General features: G+C 36.2%; 1 protein-coding gene across 7 annotated transcripts in view; it reads left to right on the top strand.

Annotated features, from left to right (window-relative positions):
* The window catches only part of FOXP1 (forkhead box P1), a 375727-nt gene that overhangs the window by 261728 nt on the left and 92198 nt on the right, over positions 1 to 21801 (top strand). For 6 of the 7 annotated variants that reach the window (XM_031945438.1, XM_031945560.1, XM_031945376.1 and 3 more), the window contains 4 exons: positions 7447 to 7584; positions 9093 to 9182; positions 14760 to 14922; positions 20630 to 20840. In XM_031945438.1, coding sequence (XP_031801298.1) covers positions 7447 to 7584; positions 9093 to 9182; positions 14760 to 14922; positions 20630 to 20840 — 602 coding nt within the window. The remainder of the gene's footprint in view (positions 1 to 7446; positions 7585 to 9092; positions 9183 to 14759; positions 14923 to 20629; positions 20841 to 21801) is intronic. The other variant, XM_031945495.1, reaches the window with a different exon arrangement.

Here is a 21801-nt window from a genome sequence, read left to right as displayed (position 1 = left end):
AAATTTGTAGTACTTTATTTTGCTAAATTATATTTTTACTGATTTATTTTTCTTTAGTTAAGGAAAGAAAACAGATATAAACACATATAAACACACATACACACATATTCATGCTCATAAAATTTATTTATTTATTTGGAAAGCTGTCTCTGTGCAGATTGTAAGGATTGAGGTGTTGAACAAAGTCAGACAGCCTTATTTTAGTCCCTTCTACTTTTTGAGGTATGAACAGCCTTGTCTGTCATCCCCTTCAGACCTGCCTATTGTTTGGAGGTAAGAGAAATTAATGTTGGGGGAGAGAAAATACAGAATAGAATAATTATCCATCTCTTTAACATTTATCTTTAAATAACTAATTAATGAGGAACCCAGCAAAAATGTTATATTGTACTTTTTTAGAATATCTGGTATCATGTTTTAATTTTTAAGCTTTATCTTGCCTTTAAATCTGAAACATCATTGTTCAAATAACTGAGAACAAGGTAAACCAACAACATCAAAAAGGTCGGCTTCTGTGATTTCTCAAGGGCTTGTTATTTTGTACTTTCCAATTCTATTTGATGTCTTGACAAAACAAGATGACACAAGGGAGAATACATTAAATTTTGATTTTCATCTAACCTGTTACAGTCGTGGCGGCTTAATTTCTTTTACTTTTTACTGAAGACGGCTTATTCACAATTACTCTAATTGCCACACCACTTTATGAGAAGGCTTCTTTACGGACTCCCCATTTGCCTTGATTTTGCCAAGCATTTTTGAACGTGTTTTGACCTTTAACACAGAAAGAGCTTGCTGGTTGGAGTATGTCTTCATTAGAAATAAATCATTGAATGGCAAGATTGTCAAAGAAGCAACTGATATTTTCTCATTAGGATATAATTTGCACCCTTGTGCTTAGCTGTGATGTATATGTGAGGATTCTGGAAATAGGTGTGAGAAGCTGGACCATTTCAAGACTTTTCCATTGCTACTCTAAATCAGGTGTTAGCACCTAAGTATCGCCTAAGTCTTATTTTCATATTTGGACCATTCTCATTTTGATCTGCTTGGGTATTTTCCTGGAACTCCATTGTTTCAAGATGATCAATAATCTTTTAAAAAGTTATTTTCATTTAATTTGTTCAGGATCTTTTCTAGATTTGCCATAACATTGAGTGGATAGCCAGATATTTTCTCCATTGGTATAAAAAGAGACATTGAATTAAGGATTTTTTCCCCCTTCTTAAAACTGTTGATGTAAAACATTGTGCTCAAAATTGATCTTGCCTTATGTTTCTTACCTGTTTTAACAATATAATATGTGTAAAATTCTCCTGCTGCATTCAGCTGCTGCTTTTTGTGATTGATGTGATTTAAGCATCACTAGTAAGTGATGTTTAATACCTTAGAACTTGGGTAGCTTCTTGTCTGTCTGTCTCTAACTCTGACTCTCTCTCTCTTCTCTGCTCTTCTCTCTCTTCTCTCTTCATTTTCCTTTCTCTTCCTTTTTCATCTCTTCATGATTTAAAGATCTGTAGTTATGGGTATTTGAAGAACCCTGTTGGAATGGTTTGCCCTCATTGGAGGAGATATTCCTAACACTTATTTTGCCATTGAAAATGTCATAGCTTGTTTGAATCATGCACATTAGCTTGTTTTCCATTCCACCCACATGAGAAAGGAGGTTGAGGAAAGGAAGATGAAATATTAGTCTTTGCTTTGGGGGAAAAAAATCATAGAAGTTACAAACTTGAGGACAGGTGTATTTATTAGATGATGAGGTTCATGGTATATCTCTTTGTTTCTTCTATTTAACAAATGTGAAGGTTTTAATTTATGCAAGCCATGCATTTATGCAAATTGAACAGATATTTATTATACTTAAAACAATTATCCTGGTATTAGGTTGGGGGAGGGGGAGAAGCTTATTATGTAAGATAAGTGTTAGATAAGATCAAATGAAGTTCCACTAATTTGTCTGCCATAAACAAATATGGATTTATGCCAGTTTTTACTTACAGACAATAGAAAAGGTCAAAAAGCTGCTTTAGTAAAGGCTGTTTACTAGGGTAGCCAGCCTGAATATTGTCACTCAGATATAGATGGCCTCTCCTCATAGAATATGATACATGAAATGTTAAAAAATAAAACAAAATGCTAATTGCATTTTAAAGAGTTATCCCTCCCCAATTTTAATAGGGCTTTGTATTGTTACTGAAAGAACAGTTATGCTAATGACTGACTACTTAGATGATGTTGCATTAATATAATAACCATTACCTGACTTAATGCATTGTACAGTATTGTGGCAAAATAGCTAAGTCTAAAAGAATGATACAAAAAGTGAAATTCCATAATGAAACAGAATTATGGTTTCTACATGAATAGCATGCTTTTTTGTTTTAAAGACTGAAATATTATGTCAAGTATGTATTTAATTCTTGCATTCAGGGACTTTGCATTCTACTTTTTCAATTCCATAGGGAACAGTAAGAGACTGGGGCATTGTGTTTTTCAGCTTTTCTGTTTGCCAATATATCAGTTGTATCCATTTACTGATGAATCATGAAAACTCTTTTCCATTGTCTTGATAAGGTTTTTCTGCCCCCTGTACCATGTTGTACACAAGCTATTCTTAATGTAGTCAGTTGAAATCTGACTTGAGGTATTCATTTTTCCTTCTCCATGTTTTGTCTTTTTCATTTTAAAAAGCCAACTGAGCCTACTGCCCTCTTATGATTTAATTTATACTTGGTAATTTTGATTTGGGGCAGTACACTTCCAGAATGAAAGACAAGAAAAAGATCTGGAACCAGGTGATACCACCTAACTTGGCCAATTACAAGCTATCTGGTCACAAGTTGAAACAAATCTATAGTAAAAAAAAAAAAATTATTGAAAATAAACTCTTTGAAATTTTCCCAAATTACAATGGCAGATTAGTGTAATGAGAATAGGATATATATTTTAGATGGCATCATGAAAGTAGTTTTCAGAGTTACAGAGAAGGAGAAAATACTGGTCTCAGTTTGCTTATGGTGTGTACTCTTGTGCTTGCGTTTATACACAGGGGTACTCACTGCTGGAGGTTGTTTTGGTTTACATTTAGAAAGAAGATGGAATGATGATCATTTAATTTTCAGCATTTAGCTGTTGAATCTTTTCCCTCTCCTTTCTTGTATTCTCGATTATGTCCTAAGCTTCCCCCTTTTGTCCCCCCCCCCATCACTCATTTATCCCCCCTACCAAGGGATGGGAAAAGACATGTTATTATTAGTTCAAGCCCAAAATATTATGATATTATTCATATATATATATTATATCAGGTAGAATTTACACAGAAGTTTAGGCTATTTAAGAGCAATAGTTTGTATTAAAGACATTTTTTTGCAGTTGATGGTATTAAGATGACAGCAGGTCTCTACTAGTAGAGTTCCGATAGCCAAAGCACAGCTGTATTTTTACCCTCTCCGCCAGGTTTGGGTGCACCTGGGTAACTGCCACACCCCATTGGGATCAGTCAACAATGTATCATAAAGTGTATTTTTGAATTCATGATTTTCTTCTGAAAAATTGAGCTAAAACGTGTTCCCTTTTTAAAAAAAAAAAAAATCAGTTTTGTAAGCTAGCATTCTTTAAATGTCTGCCAGAAGTTTAATTTGAATTTGTGATCCCTGAAGGCAGCTAGACAGAATTATTCTAGTTCTTCATAAACTGCCTTCTATGATTCATTGTTCACTCATAAAACATACTCATTTCTATATATACTCAAATAGTTAAGGCAGTTGCAGTATTGGGGTTATAATTTTTTTTTGCATTATATTTAAATTGTCATTTGAGAGAGAAATCAAGAATTAGCTTGAACTACTAGTTAAAGTATGAGCTCTCTAACACAAAACCTCAGAAATGAGTGTTTTTATCTAAAGTACTGTAAAGTGTATTACACAGTATCTAAAATAAAGTTTAGTTTTGACTGAATACACTCAAAAAGGGACTCATAAATATTAGAGAGCTGTAGTTAAGAACTTACATGACTGTTTTAAATACTATTGATTTAAACCACTGGCTAGATTTTATGAATCAAAGTGTAATTTCCAAGCTTTGGCTATATTTCTCAATGCTGAAGCACTCTCTCTTGTGTGCCTTTAGCAGCTTTCCAGACATTCAACACGGGATTAAATGATAGTAGTTACAATGATCAATAGGTTAAGACCAGTACAATCACTCTTACCGCTAATGACCTCAGTAGTAATGGGTAATAAAGTGTGGGCTATAATAGCCTATTGCTGGTGCTGCATGCCCTTTGATTCCTAGTATTAGTAGGGACTAGCTACATGAAAAAGTTGGACATTGGGAGTTAAGGGAGTGGATATATAGGCCATAATTCTTAACTATTTAAAGTCTTAAACCGTGCTTAAATTTTTTTTTTTCCATTGGCGGGGGGAAGGATACAGTCATTTCTGGTCCATTTGAATATGTTTGTTAAAGGTTTCCATGAGTTATTTTTGTGATATGTTGGAGCAGAAACTTTGGATAAATTTAGGTTTTATTGCATTTATAAATTAAAGCTAGAGCTCACATTTTAGAGGCACAGAGCTAACTGGCCTAAAAATGTGGTTACAGATAGTAAAGCTAATTCAAAAGCATCAGAATAATATTACCAACTTTAGATTATTGAAGGACTGATCATCTGGTTTGTAGGTGATTCAGTCTCCTTCTCTTCCCCCCCCCCTTTTCTTATAACCATTGTTACTCATCATATCTTCTGCAAAGTGCCCAAAGGGGAAAAGAAGAGAGATCTCAAAGTAGTCCACTTAGCTGTTCTGAAGCATACCTGCATGTATGTGAGAGCCCACAAAAATCTCAATCACTCTCTCTCTCTCTGTCTCTCTCTGTCTCTCTCTCTCTCTCTCTCTCTCTCTCTCTCACACACACACACACACACACACACACACACGCACACACACACACAATTGGAAAGGAGTTTTGACTTGCGGGTTAAAATAGATTCTTAAAAATTATACATAATTCCTTCACTTTTTGATTCTCCCATTTTCATAGATAAAGGGGGGGTATGCAGTGGTATTTCTCACTGGTGCAGATACACTTTTTAAGAGTAGTAAAACATTTGTAGCAAAACAAAATTCTTTGTAGAAAGGTATTTCTGAGTGAGGGTGTGCTATCTTTTCTTTTCATTTTTAGTGTTTGTCTACTCAGTTTAATTTTTACACCACCCTATTCCTGCCTGTTTTCCTGTTAATCACCATCAAAAATCTGGCTCGAGAATATTTATATTGTACATAGTCCAAGAAATGCACAGAAAAAAAAATACTTAGGCATGTTTCTTGTGCTACTTGCTTAATCAAACTTAAATATAGTGATAAAAATTTCAAATAAAAGTCTACTTTTGTTGGGATAATAACAGAAGCTCAGAATTACCATTTGCTCTTCAAAATATGTGCACATGAAAAATTTAAAAACTTTATGAATTAAAACAATAAGGATTAATTTATAGAGTTTAATTAAAAAGGAAACTTTTAATAGTCTCTTGGGTATTTGTCATGATTATTGTGATAATTTGCTATTGCAAGCATTGATATTAGGTGATAAGCTTTATATTTTAAATAAAGTCTAATTTGTGTACAGCTTCATACGTACATATTGTGTGAGAGCACACGAACTGCATAGTCATGCATAGCTCTGTGTCTTTCTTGGGAACATAAGACAGTGCTAAAAATTCATGTCTATTGTAAATTACACTGTGTCTTAATCTACACTCAGAAGCCAACCAAAATACAAAGAATTCATTGATGACCTTCTAGTACTGGGTGAATGAAATATAAGAATATAAACTATTTTTTTCTTTTTAAATTATATATATATTTTTAAAAATTTAACACACACAAACGTGCACACACAAAACACATACATAACAACATTGGTGACTGTTCCCTGTACATGAATCTGACCTTCAGGAACCAATTTTAGTTCATCAAAATTAGTGATGCTGAGAAATCAGGACATCAGTGCATAATGACTGTGAAATTAGGGATGCGAGCTCGCTCTGCAAATGACAGGACAAATCATGTGAAAAAGTCAAGAGAAACTGCATATTAAGACATTATGTTACGTAAAATTAATACTGCACTTCTCCCTATTGCTTATTGCTCTCCTGAAGGATTTTTAAAAATTCTTTTCTCTTCTGATCAGCTATTGTCTGCTGATTTTTTTTTTTTTTTTGGTGGTGCACTGGCAAAGTGCAAAACATGTTATTACCTTTTATTGTAATACAGGAGATGACAGCAGATCCTTTTGAACAAAGTAGATCTTTTACTGCTTTTAGTTTCTTGCTGTCACATGTTTGATTTGAAACTAAAGAAAAGTAAGATGCTTAAATATTACTGTTAAAGTCTTACAGATTTTGTCTTTACCTTCATTCTCATTCTCTCTTTGTCTCTCTGTTTCTCTGTCTCTTCTCTCCCTCTCTCTTTCATTCTTACTTTCTCTCTCTCTCTCTCTCTGGAATTTCTCAAGAAATTGTCTTCTTGCATTACTGGGACTGACAAAATGGTTCTCATGTAGTCTGCAAATTAAACACAAGTGCAGTGATTATTTTGAATAGCTAAATTACATTCTAGAAAGCTTGCAGAATTCATAGCATTGTCATTAGGTATCCGCTTGAATACAATTTGTGTAACCTTGGCCAAGACAGCCTGTCATTTTAATGTCAGTGTTTTATCTGAACAAGACATCATCCTTTCAGATACAGTGTACAGGTTCCTTCCAAAGATGCCCGTGCAGAAACGTGTTAACAGTTGCAAATATGAAATGCTATCAAGTTCATCACTGTAACTATTTGTCACTGAAATGTCATGGAAAGCGGCTTTTAATGGTATCTTACATAAAATGAAAGAATTGAAGACATCTGTATGCTGGGCAAATATGTGTGGTAGAAGCATCATAGTGAAGTTGTTCCTGCTCACATGGGTACAGGGGTGAGGTTATTGACTTGCCCGAGTTTTTACTGGTTTTTCTTTAAGTCGCTTTCTTGATAAGCCGTAGATCATGTTGGTTTCAGACACCTGGCTCATGTTTTCTACTTGCTGTGATCTGTAAAGGAAAACTCACATTTTGGTTAACTTCTTAATGATCAGTTCATAAGAAATAAAGGAATATTTCCCAGTAACAAATAGTGAGCTTTTTATCTTCACTCTGAGCAGTGTAAAGGTCTTGCCCCTTTTACTTCTTGCAAAGCCATGTGATGCAGCAACGAATGATACAAGAGCTTTATCAGCCTTATAATAATAACACAACAGGATTTGTAACCAGGCCTCCCCTTGGAAAAATTGATTTGACAGGAAAAGTTGGTAAATCTCTAAGCAGAATTATGAGTGTTTAAAAATCTGATTGGAAAATCTTTGTAAGTTTTCCTAGCTCAGTGTTTCTACTTTATTGCTACTTTAGGTTCCTGTGTCAGTGGCTATGATGACACCTCAAGTTATCACTCCCCAGCAAATGCAGCAGATCCTCCAGCAACAAGTGCTCACCCCTCAGCAGCTCCAGGTCCTGCTTCAGCAACAGCAGGCACTCATGCTTCAACAGGTAACTATTAACTTTGCCACCTGATAAGACAAGCACGGTAGCCTCACCTGGGAAGTCACTGATCCACTTCCTGGACCCAATCACTATCCATTCCCCTCACACAATGACAAGTTCTAGTTGCTAAAATTTTAAGAGAAGAGAGAAAAAGCACTGGAAGCTTTGAAATAATGACTTGAAGTTCTGTCTCTTGATAAATAACTGTTTCAGATGTCATCAATGTTTTGTGGTAACAATTTCGGATTGAGTTAAAAATTGGAATTTTTAAGGGACTTCTTAGGTGTCTTAGGTGTTTTAAAGCTCTTGCTATGGCACTGGAAAGGATGCTGGATTTAAAGGCACAGTATTCCCTTTGCTGGTCCTGTCATTTTGTACCTGTGTTACTTGGGGAGCTAGACTTGGAATCAGTGAGATTTGTTTGACTCCTGCTTCAGCTCTTTCCTTAAGATGTTAGACTTTGGGCAGGTCACACCCTTTTAGTCTCTTCTATAAAATGTGAATAATATTTAGCACAGATTATAATGCCCTCACAGGGTTATTGTGAGAATCAGATGAGATATTTGTAAAGCATTTAGCCAACCCAAAAATATTATATGAGTGCTAGCTATTATTATTATTATCATCATCATCATTAGTATTACTTCACTTCCTTGGGCCATAGCTAGAAAAGAGAAATGGGATGAGAGGGAGGAAAATGGCTGATGACTTAGGTCCCTTGGAGGGTGAAAGCTTTGATCCTATTGAAATTTATTCTAGGTGAGAGACTTCTAAATTGGCTATAAGTGGGGGAAAAACTCAAGGCTATGAGCCTATTAAACATTTCCAATATTTATCTTATCAACAAATTCAAATACCCAAATGGGGGAAGTGTGTGTTCTGACATGAGTGAAGCCTCATGGTTCCAGCACATCTGAAGGTGCTGCTTTACAGGAATCCATTCACTTGTGCTGATACTAGAATCTATTCCAGCTTGTCATTTGGCTACTCTACATATAGAGCATTCATTCTTGATGTGTGTTTGAGCCTTGCAGGTCCTACATCAGCAGGACTGTGGTGATGATGGTGGCAGAAGGGGGAACAGGAGGGGGAAGCAGAAAGGCAGAGAGGAGCACCCACATTGTCTGTGCTTGTATTGACCAACACTGAACACAGTCAGGCCTTCTCATTTAGAAAGCATGGATGTGTTTCACAACAGAGATTTACCAGTCTCTCTCAACAAGGGCATCTTCGCTTTGTTGTTACAATCAAAGGTCATTCCTTGGCTTATTTTAATTAGTTTGTGTAGAAAATGGTATGTTTTTCATCAGTTCATTTTGGAGATTACTTTTCAGACGATAATGCCAAGAATAGTCAGTGTGCACTGAATTTATTGTTGAGTTTCAAACTAAAGGTCAGACCATTACAGATAAAAGGATGCTATTTTTCAAATCACAGTTTGTGTATTACACCGAAAGGGACACGGAATTGGCTCCTCCACTTGGTTACTTAGCATCTTTTGCTTTTCTTTGCAGCAGCAGCTTCAAGAGTTTTACAAAAAACAACAGGAACAGTTACAGCTCCAACTTTTACAACAACAACATGCTGGAAAACAGCCTAAAGAGGTACAGACAATACATATTTTACTTTCAAACCACAGATCCCAGAGGACTGTCTAGTGGCTATTAAACTGTCATTCATCTTTTAAATGATTGCACAACTGAGCTGACTGTATCGGGACTCAGCTTTCAGCCTCAGAGTTATTGTCCTGTTTTTTCTCTAATTTTTCTGTGTTCCATTTGCTTGCTGCCACATATTTTACTGCCCTGCTCCACGTTTGCCTTGTTCTGTGAGTATGGGACAAGTGTTGTGAATAGGCTCTTCAATGCTGCTTTTTGGAATGTAACTGTGGGTCCAGATTTCCTTAGTGATATTTAAGTCTTCTCCATTCATGTGGATTATTTAGGGAATTTATGGGGGAGGAAAAGGTGAAACTATATAATACCATCGATGGAGTTTGTGTTTATGAAGCCAGACGTTTGCCATATTGTACATTAAAGAAAATAATTCTCCTTCAGAACCATCTCATTATGAGTTGACAGTCACAGAGTTCAACAAGATGGTCAGATACTCTGGATCTCTGACCATAAAACTCCCACTTTTTTTTTTCTTCTCTAATTTTATGGACACATTCTAAATAATAAGTAGTCAAATCATAAGCCCACTATCCTTCTGAAAAGGAGTAAATATAGGTTAAATATGTTAGGTTAATATATAGGTTAAATATAGGTTAAAATATAGGTTTAAATATAGGTTAAAAATATAGGTTAAATATGTTCAACATTGGTCGCTTTGATATTTTTTCTTAACACATAAATGGTGATGTCCTGAAGTAGAGAACCAACTTTCTCAGCTTTGGTGCAAATCTGAGCATACTGCTATGTTTTTCAGAGTGACAGATTATAGCGCTTTTCTGAACATTATTATTATTATGTTACCTGCTCTTCAAGGTAGTTTTATCATGCTAGATATTTCTTGTTGATGAACAGTCCTTCTGGGGATGGTAGGGGTCGTAATTCGATAACTGGTGTAAATTCCTATTTAATGACTTCTTTGTGCCTCTGAACCATCTTGACTAATTGGGACATTGTTGAATGAGAAAGTACTAGTGTCCATCTTAGATATCATGATCCCTCATGTGAAAGTTGCTGAATTACACTAATTTTCCATATTGAGGATGACTTAATTATTCTCTCTTTCCACTTAGTCCCCCTTCCACCAAATTTGGGAAATCTCCTGTTCCTTGCCAAGTTTTCATCTGGGATTACATTTTTGTTACCTGGATATAAAGCCCCGAAGGCGAAGCTTGTTTTGGGGTGGGGGGATGTGATTCTGGTGGTGGTGGTGCTGGTAGCTTCAGGGAGTTTGGGGGGGGGAGAAGCAGAGGGATGTGGGGAGGAAATGTTATAATGAAAATGCTGACACAACCTTAAGTATAGTGGGTAACGGGTGCTGCTATAATAAAAAGGGAACAGATTAAAAAGTGTCTAAAATGTAAATCTAAAGGACTAACAGTAATTAAAATGGAAATGGCACAGGGAGGGAAGGCATGTAATTGTGAGATATCACTGTGCAGAATGCTCTCAGCTTTGTTTTGCTGGCTGTTTTTCTAATTCAGTAGGGCTTACTCATCAGTGGCAGTTCAATGCGCGTTAATGACTCTGGGATGCAGGCATCACTCTGGACAAAGAAATGATTATTGTGCGGTCAAAAGAAGTTCAAAGACAAGAAGGGAATTTCAGTTTTTTCCTTAGAGATCCACATTCAAGAGCATATAAATTAAGCCAAATGTTAAAAACCACAGTCTGAAAGCTGACTTCAAAGTCACAACTCTCTAATTAATGAACTGCGAGCTTCAGTTTGGACAAGTCGTGGTTTGATGCGCCCATAAATCAACATGACAGGCCTGTTTCACAGTCTCAGACAGTGCTTGTCATTGAGTCACATCAGATGTAAACACAGCAGAAAAAAAGAGGGAATATGAAGGAGGTGCAATTGATCAACAGAATTGGTAAAAACTCACTTTTGAAGCACATTATGCATGATCACAGGAAATGGCTACAGCCTCAAGAGGCTTTCTCCTTCTGCTGTTGCTTTTTTGAATCCGATTTCTAACAGCCTTCAAAAGGGAGAAGAAGAATTCCAGAGCTTCTCCCCTGTGGCTGGCAGGCAATAACCCCCTGTTGTTATTTTGTGCTTCTTGCTTTTCAAAGGCGTCAAAATTTAGTTTTTTAAAGATCTTTAACTCGATATTTGAAGACAAACAATAAAGGGCTGCCACTGTCATTCTTATCAGTTACCAGCGATTGGATTTTTTCTTTCTGTTGCCACTTCTTATTAACCTCTTATTTGGTCTATTAGACATAGTTGGGAATGCACGCCTGCATGCTGGGAGAACATGAAAGTTCAGATGGGCTCTGAGGGCAGATAAAGAAAGTTGAAGGGGAAAGTTACACTGCAGAATGAATGATAAAAGTTAACTCGACTCAATTGCTGTTGTCAGAAAGGAGACCATCCCCAGACAAAGATGAGGGCTTTGAGTTCTGGGGGGAAAAACAATCACACCGTAATTTGGGTTGAAAGAAGGAAAAGTGAGACAATGTGGTGGCATTTCGGTGTCTCTAGACACACTTGGCTTAGTGTGCTCTGACCTGGCCATGGTGTTTGTGTGCAAACTTGAACATAAAGAAGACTTTGGAGCGGGATGTTTTCTCTGCTTGGGTTGTAGGAGGACAAGGAGACCTGCCTCCTTGGAGTGACTCTTTGTTTACTGTACAGATAGATTTGGCAAAAGCCTGTTGCAGTGGTGAATCTCATCCCACATGTCTTTCAGTTAGGTCCATCCTTATTTTCCTTAGTGGAGGGCAAGCTCTTGAAATTATTATTCAGTTGGTGGTCCTTTTGTGCTAGAAATGACAATAGAGTCACATGGTTGCAATTTCATGATGTGGACTGGTGGTTATGATTTTAACAAGGTTTGAATTTGGGTGTCGACAGATGGAACAAGTGTATTAATTTACCAAATTCCCTGGTCATTAGTGGCTTGTAATTTCGTACCTTTGACTTCCACAGCTTCCCTTGTTTTTTTTTTTTTTCCTTTTACGTATTTCTTCAGTAAGAGACTTGACCTTTAACAGAACAATATACCTTTTACTCTCAGTTTTTCAAAAGTTGTAAAGATGTATTTCCAGGCCAAATTTCGGGTCCAGCGTGAGTTTAGGACCCAAGTCTTAACTCAGTGAATACTCTAGGGAGGTAGTGGTGTGGGGGGAAACTGTCCCATTGTAGCTGCTGGCCTAACTGTTCATTAATATTTGACAGGATTGATGTGGAAAATAGGCAGAATTAATTGTAAATCAAGGGAGAAGAAGAATTCCATTTTGTGTAGTTGAGCCTTGGGTGAGTTGATTGTTTGAAAAAGGCCGTTTATCCTCCAGCAGTTATGACAGTTTATGTTAGGCAGTGGGGAGTAACCTAAGAAAAGAAAACAGACCTTTGACAGAAGCTTTAGGGAGGGGATCAAAAATGCAAGTTTTATCAGGATATTTCAGCATTTTAACACTGACTACTGACCTGACAACAGGACTGCACTGGGACCTTTTTTGTATGCATTCAATTGTGAGAAGTAAACAAACTTGCTCGTATCCTGTGTTTGGTAACTGGGTGGGGAGCACAGTTTGGCAACGTGTGTTGCTTTTAAATTCTTTCTTGGACAATGGGCCTTGTATACTTTTATATCCTGGCTTTTCAGATGTACAGAGCTTTCATGAGCCTTTCCTAGGATAGCTGCAGAGACAACAGAGAAGCCATCAGTCATTTTATATAAATAAATAATTTTAGCCATTTAATTTATAAAAGGGTGGGGACTCCCAAAAGGTTATGTTCAATCTAGAGAAAATTGAATCCATTTTTTTTTTTTAATGCTTTTGACTGGGTGGGGAGAGGGGAGGTAGAGGAATGTTAGGAATTAATATCTATTGAAGAAGTGAAAAAATATTTTTTGACATGAATATAACTATCATTGGGTTTTACATTAATATGATAACTTGGAAAAGAGTGAAAACAATTGGATCATTTTATGCATGCTGTTCCTAAAATGAAAACACTGGCTTTTCATTTAAATTTATTTAAATTTTTGTTGTCAGTGTTATAGATTTTGTTTTTTGGAGTGAAACTCAATTAACTTTCCCAGTGGCATGGTAGTAAGTCTGAAATTGGTTGCTAATATGAGAATGATGGCTTTTTACTGTAAAATAAACTACTTGGGGATTAAAAGGAAAACAACATTTTCTTCTTTCTTTGAACGTTCAGTTAGAAGGATTTAAAACATATATTCTATTTTATGTATATGCCAGATAAGACTGGAAGTTAGGTCAAGTGGGATATAATTATTCTCCAAGGTATAATTATTAAGCAAGGTCATATAAGAACCAAAAGGGTTGATAGTCCCTTAAAATCTTTCAGGAGCACATATAAAATATGATCTTTATGATATTTTAAAATAATAATCATTAGGAGAGTTAAGTGTATCTCTTTCTTTACCTGTCTCTTTTGACTGCAGTTGATGAAGGGTTAATTTTCTTTCCATAATTGTTATCCATAATGTGGATAAGACCTCCACCTTAGTATGATTCCTAGCAGATTAGGGATATTAGATAATTTCCTTCTATTTATTGTACTCCTGCACTGTATTATCTTTCTATCACTCAGATAATTACTAAGGAAATCTACATTAATTTTTTTTCTTTTCTTTTTTTTTTTTTTTTTTTTTTTAAATTTTTGGCTAGCACAGGGAGTGCCTAAATGCTGGCGTGGTGTATTGATGTTTTACACAACAGAAGTTTTTCGTCATTAGTACAATAAGCAAAAAGATATTTATCATAATGTAAAGCCTTCCATGTGGTTTTTAGAGAACAAAGAAGGAAAAAAAAAAATCCACGATGAGCAACAAACCTAGGGGCTTTCTTAACTAAACAGAAATTGGGGGATATGAAGCTGAGAGTACTGTACATATCATACTCACATTCAAGTAAGATGTTGTTTGCTAAATTATGAATGTGTGTAATTAAAATCTAGTGGCTGTTTCTATGAAAGATTTACAATGTTATTTCATCGTTTGTCATGGCTAATTAACAATATTAGATGAAGTTTTTCTTCTTCAAAGGTCTGATTTTTTCTCATTTATTTATGTCAGAAGTGATAAACAGAGTAGTTAAAAGCTTCTGCTGGTGGAGGAGGGAGTAGAGCAGTGTGTTCCTTTACACCTCAAAGGTTCAGGGTTCAAATCCCTCTGGAGGAGACTAACTCAAATCCTATTTATAATGAGAACAATTAAAATGTTCAAAGTCTTAGGAGCTGAAGTCTGAAATGAAAGATCTAGATTTTCAAGATGTTGAAAAAAGTAGCCCTGATGGACTAATGATTGATTGTCAAGTGAGATGTGACACAGGTAATAAATTAACCTAATCAGGCTCCTTTAATGGATAAACTATTCTGTGGGTTTTCAACAGAGCATGTGACACTGAGTTCTTTATTTCATAATATTCGATGATGTTGAGAAGCTCAAAAACTTCATACTTCTGCCTATCCTTGGGAAAGACCTACCTAATTCCACCCCTCCCCCCATTTCTGGTTTCTTGCAGCCACAGCAACAGCAGGTGGCAGCTACCCAGCAGTTGGCCTTTCAACAACAGCTCTTACAGATGCAACAGTTACAGCAACAACACCTCCTGTCCTTGCAACGTCAGGGTCTGCTAACCATTCAGCCTGGACAGCCTGCCCTTCCCCTCCAACCTCTTGCCCAAGGTACGTGTTAAGTTCTGAAGAAGGGGATCAGATCAGCCTCAGGTATGATGAGGAATTCATCACTCAAGAACCTGTTCATCAAGTCCAAGATTTTCCTCTTACAAAGAAAGGCAATCCCCTTCTGTGGGGAACTTGGGGAGTGGGATCATGGTAGATAGAGGATGTGACTTAAAGCTTAAAGAGTCAAATGATTAGCTTAGAATTTCACATTGCATAGATTCATGGTGTGTTAATCCAATAGAAGGATATGTTTAAATAGAAAAAACTAATTTTTCTTTTGTTGTTTCAACATTATTTTTTAAAACATTCTTCATTTCATAACTTGCCCAAACTCAATCCTCTGTTTTATTTTACAAACAGTATTTAATATTCAAGACAATAACTAGAAAAACTCTAATGTAAGATTGTTCTTAGAATGGTTTAATCCTAATTCATGACTTTTGAATACCATGCATTTCTCATAATAGTTAACGTCCTTCAATTTAACTTTGTGAAATGTTAGGATTCAAGAAAGGACAACAAAGTTTTGTGGAACTGGGTTAATTACATTTGAGAACCTCTGTTGGTCTACATTTTATTCTAAGGTCTTTGGATGTGGAGTTTGAATGGGAAATGGAGCAGTTTTCAGGGAGTCATGTTGGCTTGAGTGATTAGTCTAACAGGATAGATTATTCACAACTCAAAAAAGCTCTCCCCTCTGTCTTCTTTTGTGGGTTATCCTTCTCCCTATCCCTCATTAGATTGTAAGCTCCTTGAGGTGGGGCCTATTTTTCTTTTTATTAATATACCTCTAGTGCTTAACACATTGCCTGACACATAGTAGGTATTTACTAATATTTGTTGGATTCTATTAATCCAGATCAAAGCAAATTTAAGCTTTCTCCTCACTGATTCAACCATTTCACCCTCCTCTTCTTGTATGTGTATTTATATATTGTCTTACAGAATGATAAGTTAAAGACATTTGGAAATAGTACCAAATTATCTTCAGAAGTTAGGTTGCCAGAAAATAGGAAAGTTTCAGTGTGCATGCTGCTTTGAGAATGGGGGATGGATTCACAAAGTTTCATCTCCAGTGGACTCAGGGAGGGATCCTGGTAGGGGAATCTCTTCTGGACACTTTTGGCCACACCCTTTTTCAATCTGTCTCTTTTCTAACTTTGAAATCCTAGCCTTTTCTCCATTTTCCGAAACCCTTTCTTCCTCAAACTCCTCACTCCTTATTTATACATCAATGGCTCAAATGCTTGATATTTAATCAGCACCCCCTGCATTGCTGTCAAAATAGAAGATTTGGTAACTGAGCAATACAAAAGGAAATGAAAGGGCACATAGGCTAATGTGCCTTGGGCTGGCAAAATGTTAAAACGTGCTTTAATTACACCTTCAGGTTTATTGTTGGAAACATCACAGGCTGTTCTTACACACCCACTGGACTCAAGCTTCACCCTTTCTCATTTTTTCCCACAGCTCCTACACTATTAAGTTTGCTCACTAAGGTTCATTGTTAGAGTACATCAGTTAAGCTGTCCAAAAGAGGCCAATTGGGCAGTGACAAGACACGCTCGTGTAATGTGAAAGAAATGAATGTGGTGATGCATGAAGTGTAATCTGTGCGGTAACACATCAGAGACACCAGTAGGTAATTCGGCAGTCATGGCATTGATTGATATGCTTAGCAGTCTGGGAGAACTATTAGCCCCTACAACATGAGGAAAAAGCATATTTAAAACCTAAGGGGTGCCTCTGAGTGTGCCCGAGATCACATAAACATAAACAGAGGTGCTTCTGGGGTCAGGCCCTTGCAGGGAAATGAACTGAGTGTGGTTGACAACCCATGGGAAAGTAGGGGCACTTTCTCATTTGGACCTCACCCCCTACCCCTTTTTCTTGAAGTACCTTGAGGATTCAGGCCTGTTGGATGACAACATGATTTTTTTTTATCAGAGAGATGATGGCTTAAAACTGATGTCATTATGAGGTTTAAATCAACTTTCTGCTTGCTTGAACATGGTCACCTGGGTATGGACGTACAAGGACAAAAAAAGGTTGATCAACTCTGTTTGTCTTTGAGCCGGTGATACCTGGGGTTGTGAAATTGAGTTCCATGAACAGTAATCTGTCAACTGTCCCCACAACATACATTTTTTAAACCTGTGCCTGCATTTTCTTTTATAATGAAGAGGACCAGTTGTCCTGGAGAGAAAAAAAAATGGGGGGGGGGGGAATAAAGAGCTGAGACCATGCATTAAAATCATTGGCGATGTATAGTTAGAAACAAAACGAAGATGTTTTTACTTTAGGATTACCAGTTTTCTGTGTACCCCAAATATGTTAAAAATCAATTTAAAGGGATCTCCAAAAGGACAGAGTATGAGCTAGGTAATCTTTGAAGCCATTTTATAGTAAATGGCTCTAGGAGATGAGTGATGGCCTTCTTTCTCTATTGCAAAATGGACAGGTTTTCTTTTAAAATTACATTTGCAACTCTCCTCTACCTTAAATAATTAGCATATCACTGTTGTTTTGCATTGTAGTTACTCTGATTCCTAAAGGGCAGGACTATTTTTTTTTATCCTCACTTCAAATTCAGTAATATTCTGACCTTCTAATTTTTGAAGTGTGAAGCGTAGATAGGCAAATTATACACTTTATTGTGTACCTGTTAATGGATTTCTTTAACTTGGTACTATTATTCTTCTACATCATTTTGGAGGAAATGCTTAGTTTCTGGAAATTTGATATCCATTTAGTCTGATCAGTGACTAGTTTTTCTTTCAACTGTCTTAGTGCTATCAGGATATCTTGACTGTCAAATGAGCATCTTTTGATGTATTCATTGAACCAGAAGCTTAATGTTATTTTCTAATTATAGCAGCCATGGAGATCACTGCTTTGACTACCCCCAAGCATGTCTGATGTCACTTGTTAAATTATGACATCAGATTCTTACCTTATGGAAGAGGATACTATAATTAAAATAACTGTTATTTTTGAAATTTGGCCAGGAAAAAGTATTGATATAATTTCTTTAATTCAACTTTTCTAAGTTCCTCAGTTGAAAGATGGACACACACACACACACACACATTCATTTTTTCTCTCTCTCTCTCTCTCTCTGAACCTGAGTTAATGTTGCAATAGGTCACCCCGGGGAGAAGGATCTTAGTTGCAGAGCTGATAGTGATACAATGTGTTTTAGTCTTCATTTGCTAGGTCAATATGGAGGGAGTGGCAGGAGAGTTTTACAAGCCTTGCCTCTCTGTTCAGAAGAAATACAGATAACAGTGAATGAATAGAATTTTCTCCAGGTGAAAGAAAATAACCCTAAATCAAGTAGTTTATCATTTGAAAAATGGGAAACTTATCCTTTTTATATTTGTTTATTCCTAAACAATAAAAGAGGTGTTGACTTATGTAGTTTCATATTAATTCCGTATTATCAACAGAGGAGTCTATTCACTATTGTTTCAATTGAGTAAACAGCAGTGTAAGGGTCAGTGGTATTCACAGGTAATTGTTAGTGTGCAGACAGTCCTGTCAAGCATGTTCGCTAAAAATACATCCCTACATCCCACACTGTCACTTTGCAAGGTGTTTGAAAATAATAGCCCAGATGCAGCAAAACAGGACAGAGGATTGGGTAGTGACCTTTCTCTTTGTTTAATTTGCCTTGGAGGTTTAATTTCAGGGGACAAGTAATAATTGAATATGTCTAATAACTAAATGCTCATTTGGGACAAAATCCATCAAAATATAATTGGCATTTGATTTTTATGAAAGAAAGATGACTTAGCTTTAAAAGGGTAGATATGTTCTAGGAATATCTGATCACTTAATGGAGAAATTGAAGCTTCCTTTTTAATATATATTAATTGCAAATACTTAAGCATTTTCGCATTTTTGTGGAGAATAGTTACCAGATACCAACTGTTTTTGTTAATGCCACTCTCAGAAAGGCGGGGAAGGTTATTGGTCTGCTGTGCAATAATTTACTCCTCTTTGATATGCAAACGATCCACGGTGAATATAAAAAAATCCTATCAGACTCATTTCACAGTTCTTAACCACTTAGATTCTCTGGAGTCTATCGCCTCATTAGACCTGAGCTCTCCAAAGCTAGCATAATTAAAATCTTTAACAGTTTAGCAAAGTAAAGATGTTTGGCTGATCACGTTGAGATGATTATCTATCTATTGTATTCTAAATGACAAAAATAAATTAAATTTAGACCTTGGCATTTTTTATTATGTGTTTCAAATGAATATAATGCATACAGCCTTCTCCTTTAATTCAATACCTTAGGTTGGTTAAGATACATGCCAGTTTCAACTGCTTTTATAGATTCAGAAAATGGCAGATTTCCTAGAATGGCTGTGTTACAATTGATTGAAACAATGAACAGTGATCCAAAACACCTGGAAATGGAGTTCTGCCACAGGCCCGCCTTGAAACATGCAGGAGTTCCATTTTTAGGTATCCTTTCCAGGGACGTTGTCATCCTGCAGTTGCCCTTGTAAATATTTTTCTCCAGAATGCTTCCTAACATGAAGTGTGTCTTATTTATGTGGGATTGGGGAATTTGGTTCAGTAGAGAAGTGTCATCTGATTAAAGGTTAGGTCATCCAAAATGGTGAGCATGACATATGTATAATGTCTCTACTTCTCGCTGGGAAATTCAAGTTTACACTCAACATATGTGTCTTAAAACCTCTGTCCACTTTGACCCCTTTAGAAAACAACAATTTTTTTTTTATTACCCAGAGCTTATTTAATATTTTCATTTTACTCTTGAATGGCTCATTAGCATTGATCTAAGAAATGACAGTAATAATAGTGTTACTTGTATAAAAAGTTATACAGTTTTTCAGTAGACACATCCATCAATTAAGTGAGCAGTCCTAGAAACCAAAATTAATGAGGAAGATAGGTGTGTTAATGAAATAATCATAGTATAATCAATTTGACTGTTAAAATTTGAAAAGCATTTCAGGAAGACAATATGAATTCATAATTTATGTCTAAAAATGATTAATAAAAACTATATTTAATAACAAAGCTATTTGTCATCATTTAAGGCTCAAGCACAAAAAATTAGTCATGTTGTGGTTCATGTTGTCATAATACCATAGTTGAATAATTTTATTTTGAGTCCTTTCTTGTGTCTTAAAATAAGATACTAGTTATTCACTTTAGCCAAAGTAGTGAAACAAAAGTTTGGATGGAGTCTCATAGGATACTAGATTTCAGACTAGGAGGAACCTTAGAAGGCATACAGGCCAAGTGTCATAAGAAAATCATAGCCACACTGATGATGGAAAAAGCGTTTGGCTCCAAGTGGTGAGTTTCTAGTCCCAATTCTGCTCCGTTGAGTGACCTCATTCACACGAGCTCTTTCTTTGGCTTGGTCTCAATTCTGATCTGTTCAGTGATCGGGTTGTCCCAGACGTCCACAGCCCCTTGTCTCTCCCGACATACTGTGAGGACCCGATTTTAAAATTGCCTTTGTAGCTGTGGATCGACGAGAATCCCATGTTAGAGGCCGAGTGATTTTAACAGTAAAGTATGAAGTCTTTAACGGGCGCACGCACTCAAAAGAAAAAAACCTAACACTGGGCTTTGTTTACTGACTCTTTGATTTAATTACTGTTTGAAGAGGACGGAATTAGCTGTTAATTGATTTAATTATCCAATTTGTTTGTTTCAGGCATGATTCCAGCCGAACTGCAGCAGCTCTGGAAAGAAGTGACAAGCTCGCATCCAGCGGAAGAAACCCCGAGCAACAACCATAGCAGCTTGGATCTGTCTTCCACATGTGTCACCACCTCTTCTGCACCTTCCAAGACCTCCTTAATAATGAACCCCCATGCCTCCACAAATGGACAGCTAGCACCAGTCCATACTCCTAAAAGAGAAAGGTAGGAACTGAGGCTTGGCTGTACCATGGTCCTATATTCAATAAGCAGCTCTTTGGGGGGGAAGGGGAAGAGTTTAAAATACCTCTTTATATCTCACTGATCTCTAATTGGATTCATGTGATGCGAATGTCCATATAATGACTTAAGAATTTATTCAATATAGACTGTGGTGTGAAGCATCTAATTATTTTCACTTCTTCAACATGGAATTAGTGCTAATGTAGACATACCCCAGAGCTTATGGCAAGGAACCACAAGATGCTTTTTTCCTCATTACCTTGCTGTTGTTCAAGCCCCCTCTTTCTACCAGTTGTTTCAGCAGGATATTTTGTGGTCCTTTCTTCATTTTTCTTGTGAAGGGAATGGGCAAATGCAGCCAGACTGGGCTGCAAATGCAGTGAATGGTCTTGTTGGAGATTAGGGCCTTGTCTGGTCATTTCTCATGATTTGATACCTTAACTATCAAATTGATGAGTGAAGCTACCGTCCAAAGTTCCAAAGAAGGTAAAAAAAAAAAAAAATGGAAGGAGAGAAAGGAAGGAGAGAGAACAGTTTTATGGATTTTAGTTTCTGTTAGCTTATAAACCTTTTATATATTATTCAAAATACCATTAAATATCATTAAAGCATTTTAAAATCAATTTAAATGTTTCATTACTACCATTTTTGTTGTTGAAAATGTTGAAAGTTTACATTTAAAAACACATTGCATTCAATTCATCAGACATTGACTTAATTAAGGCCCTACCATATATACATATATAAGGTGTACTATACTAAACAAAGAAGAGAAAGAGAAAGGGAGGAAGACATTATAACCCTTCTCTTGAAATCACTATTTACAATTAAGCAGGAAAACACAAGATACAAAATTGGAAGGGAAAAACCAAACATTTCAAAATACTTTGAAATTCAGAATATAATTATCCATCCAAAAAACATTATTAATTAGATTTGATAA

Source organism: Sarcophilus harrisii, chromosome 1, assembly GCF_902635505.1.
Source record: "Sarcophilus harrisii chromosome 1, mSarHar1.11, whole genome shotgun sequence".
NCBI classification, from domain to species: domain Eukaryota; kingdom Metazoa; phylum Chordata; class Mammalia; order Dasyuromorphia; family Dasyuridae; genus Sarcophilus; species Sarcophilus harrisii.
Note: the sequence above shows the minus strand (reverse complement) of the source record. Positions and strands in the feature narration are given on the sequence as shown.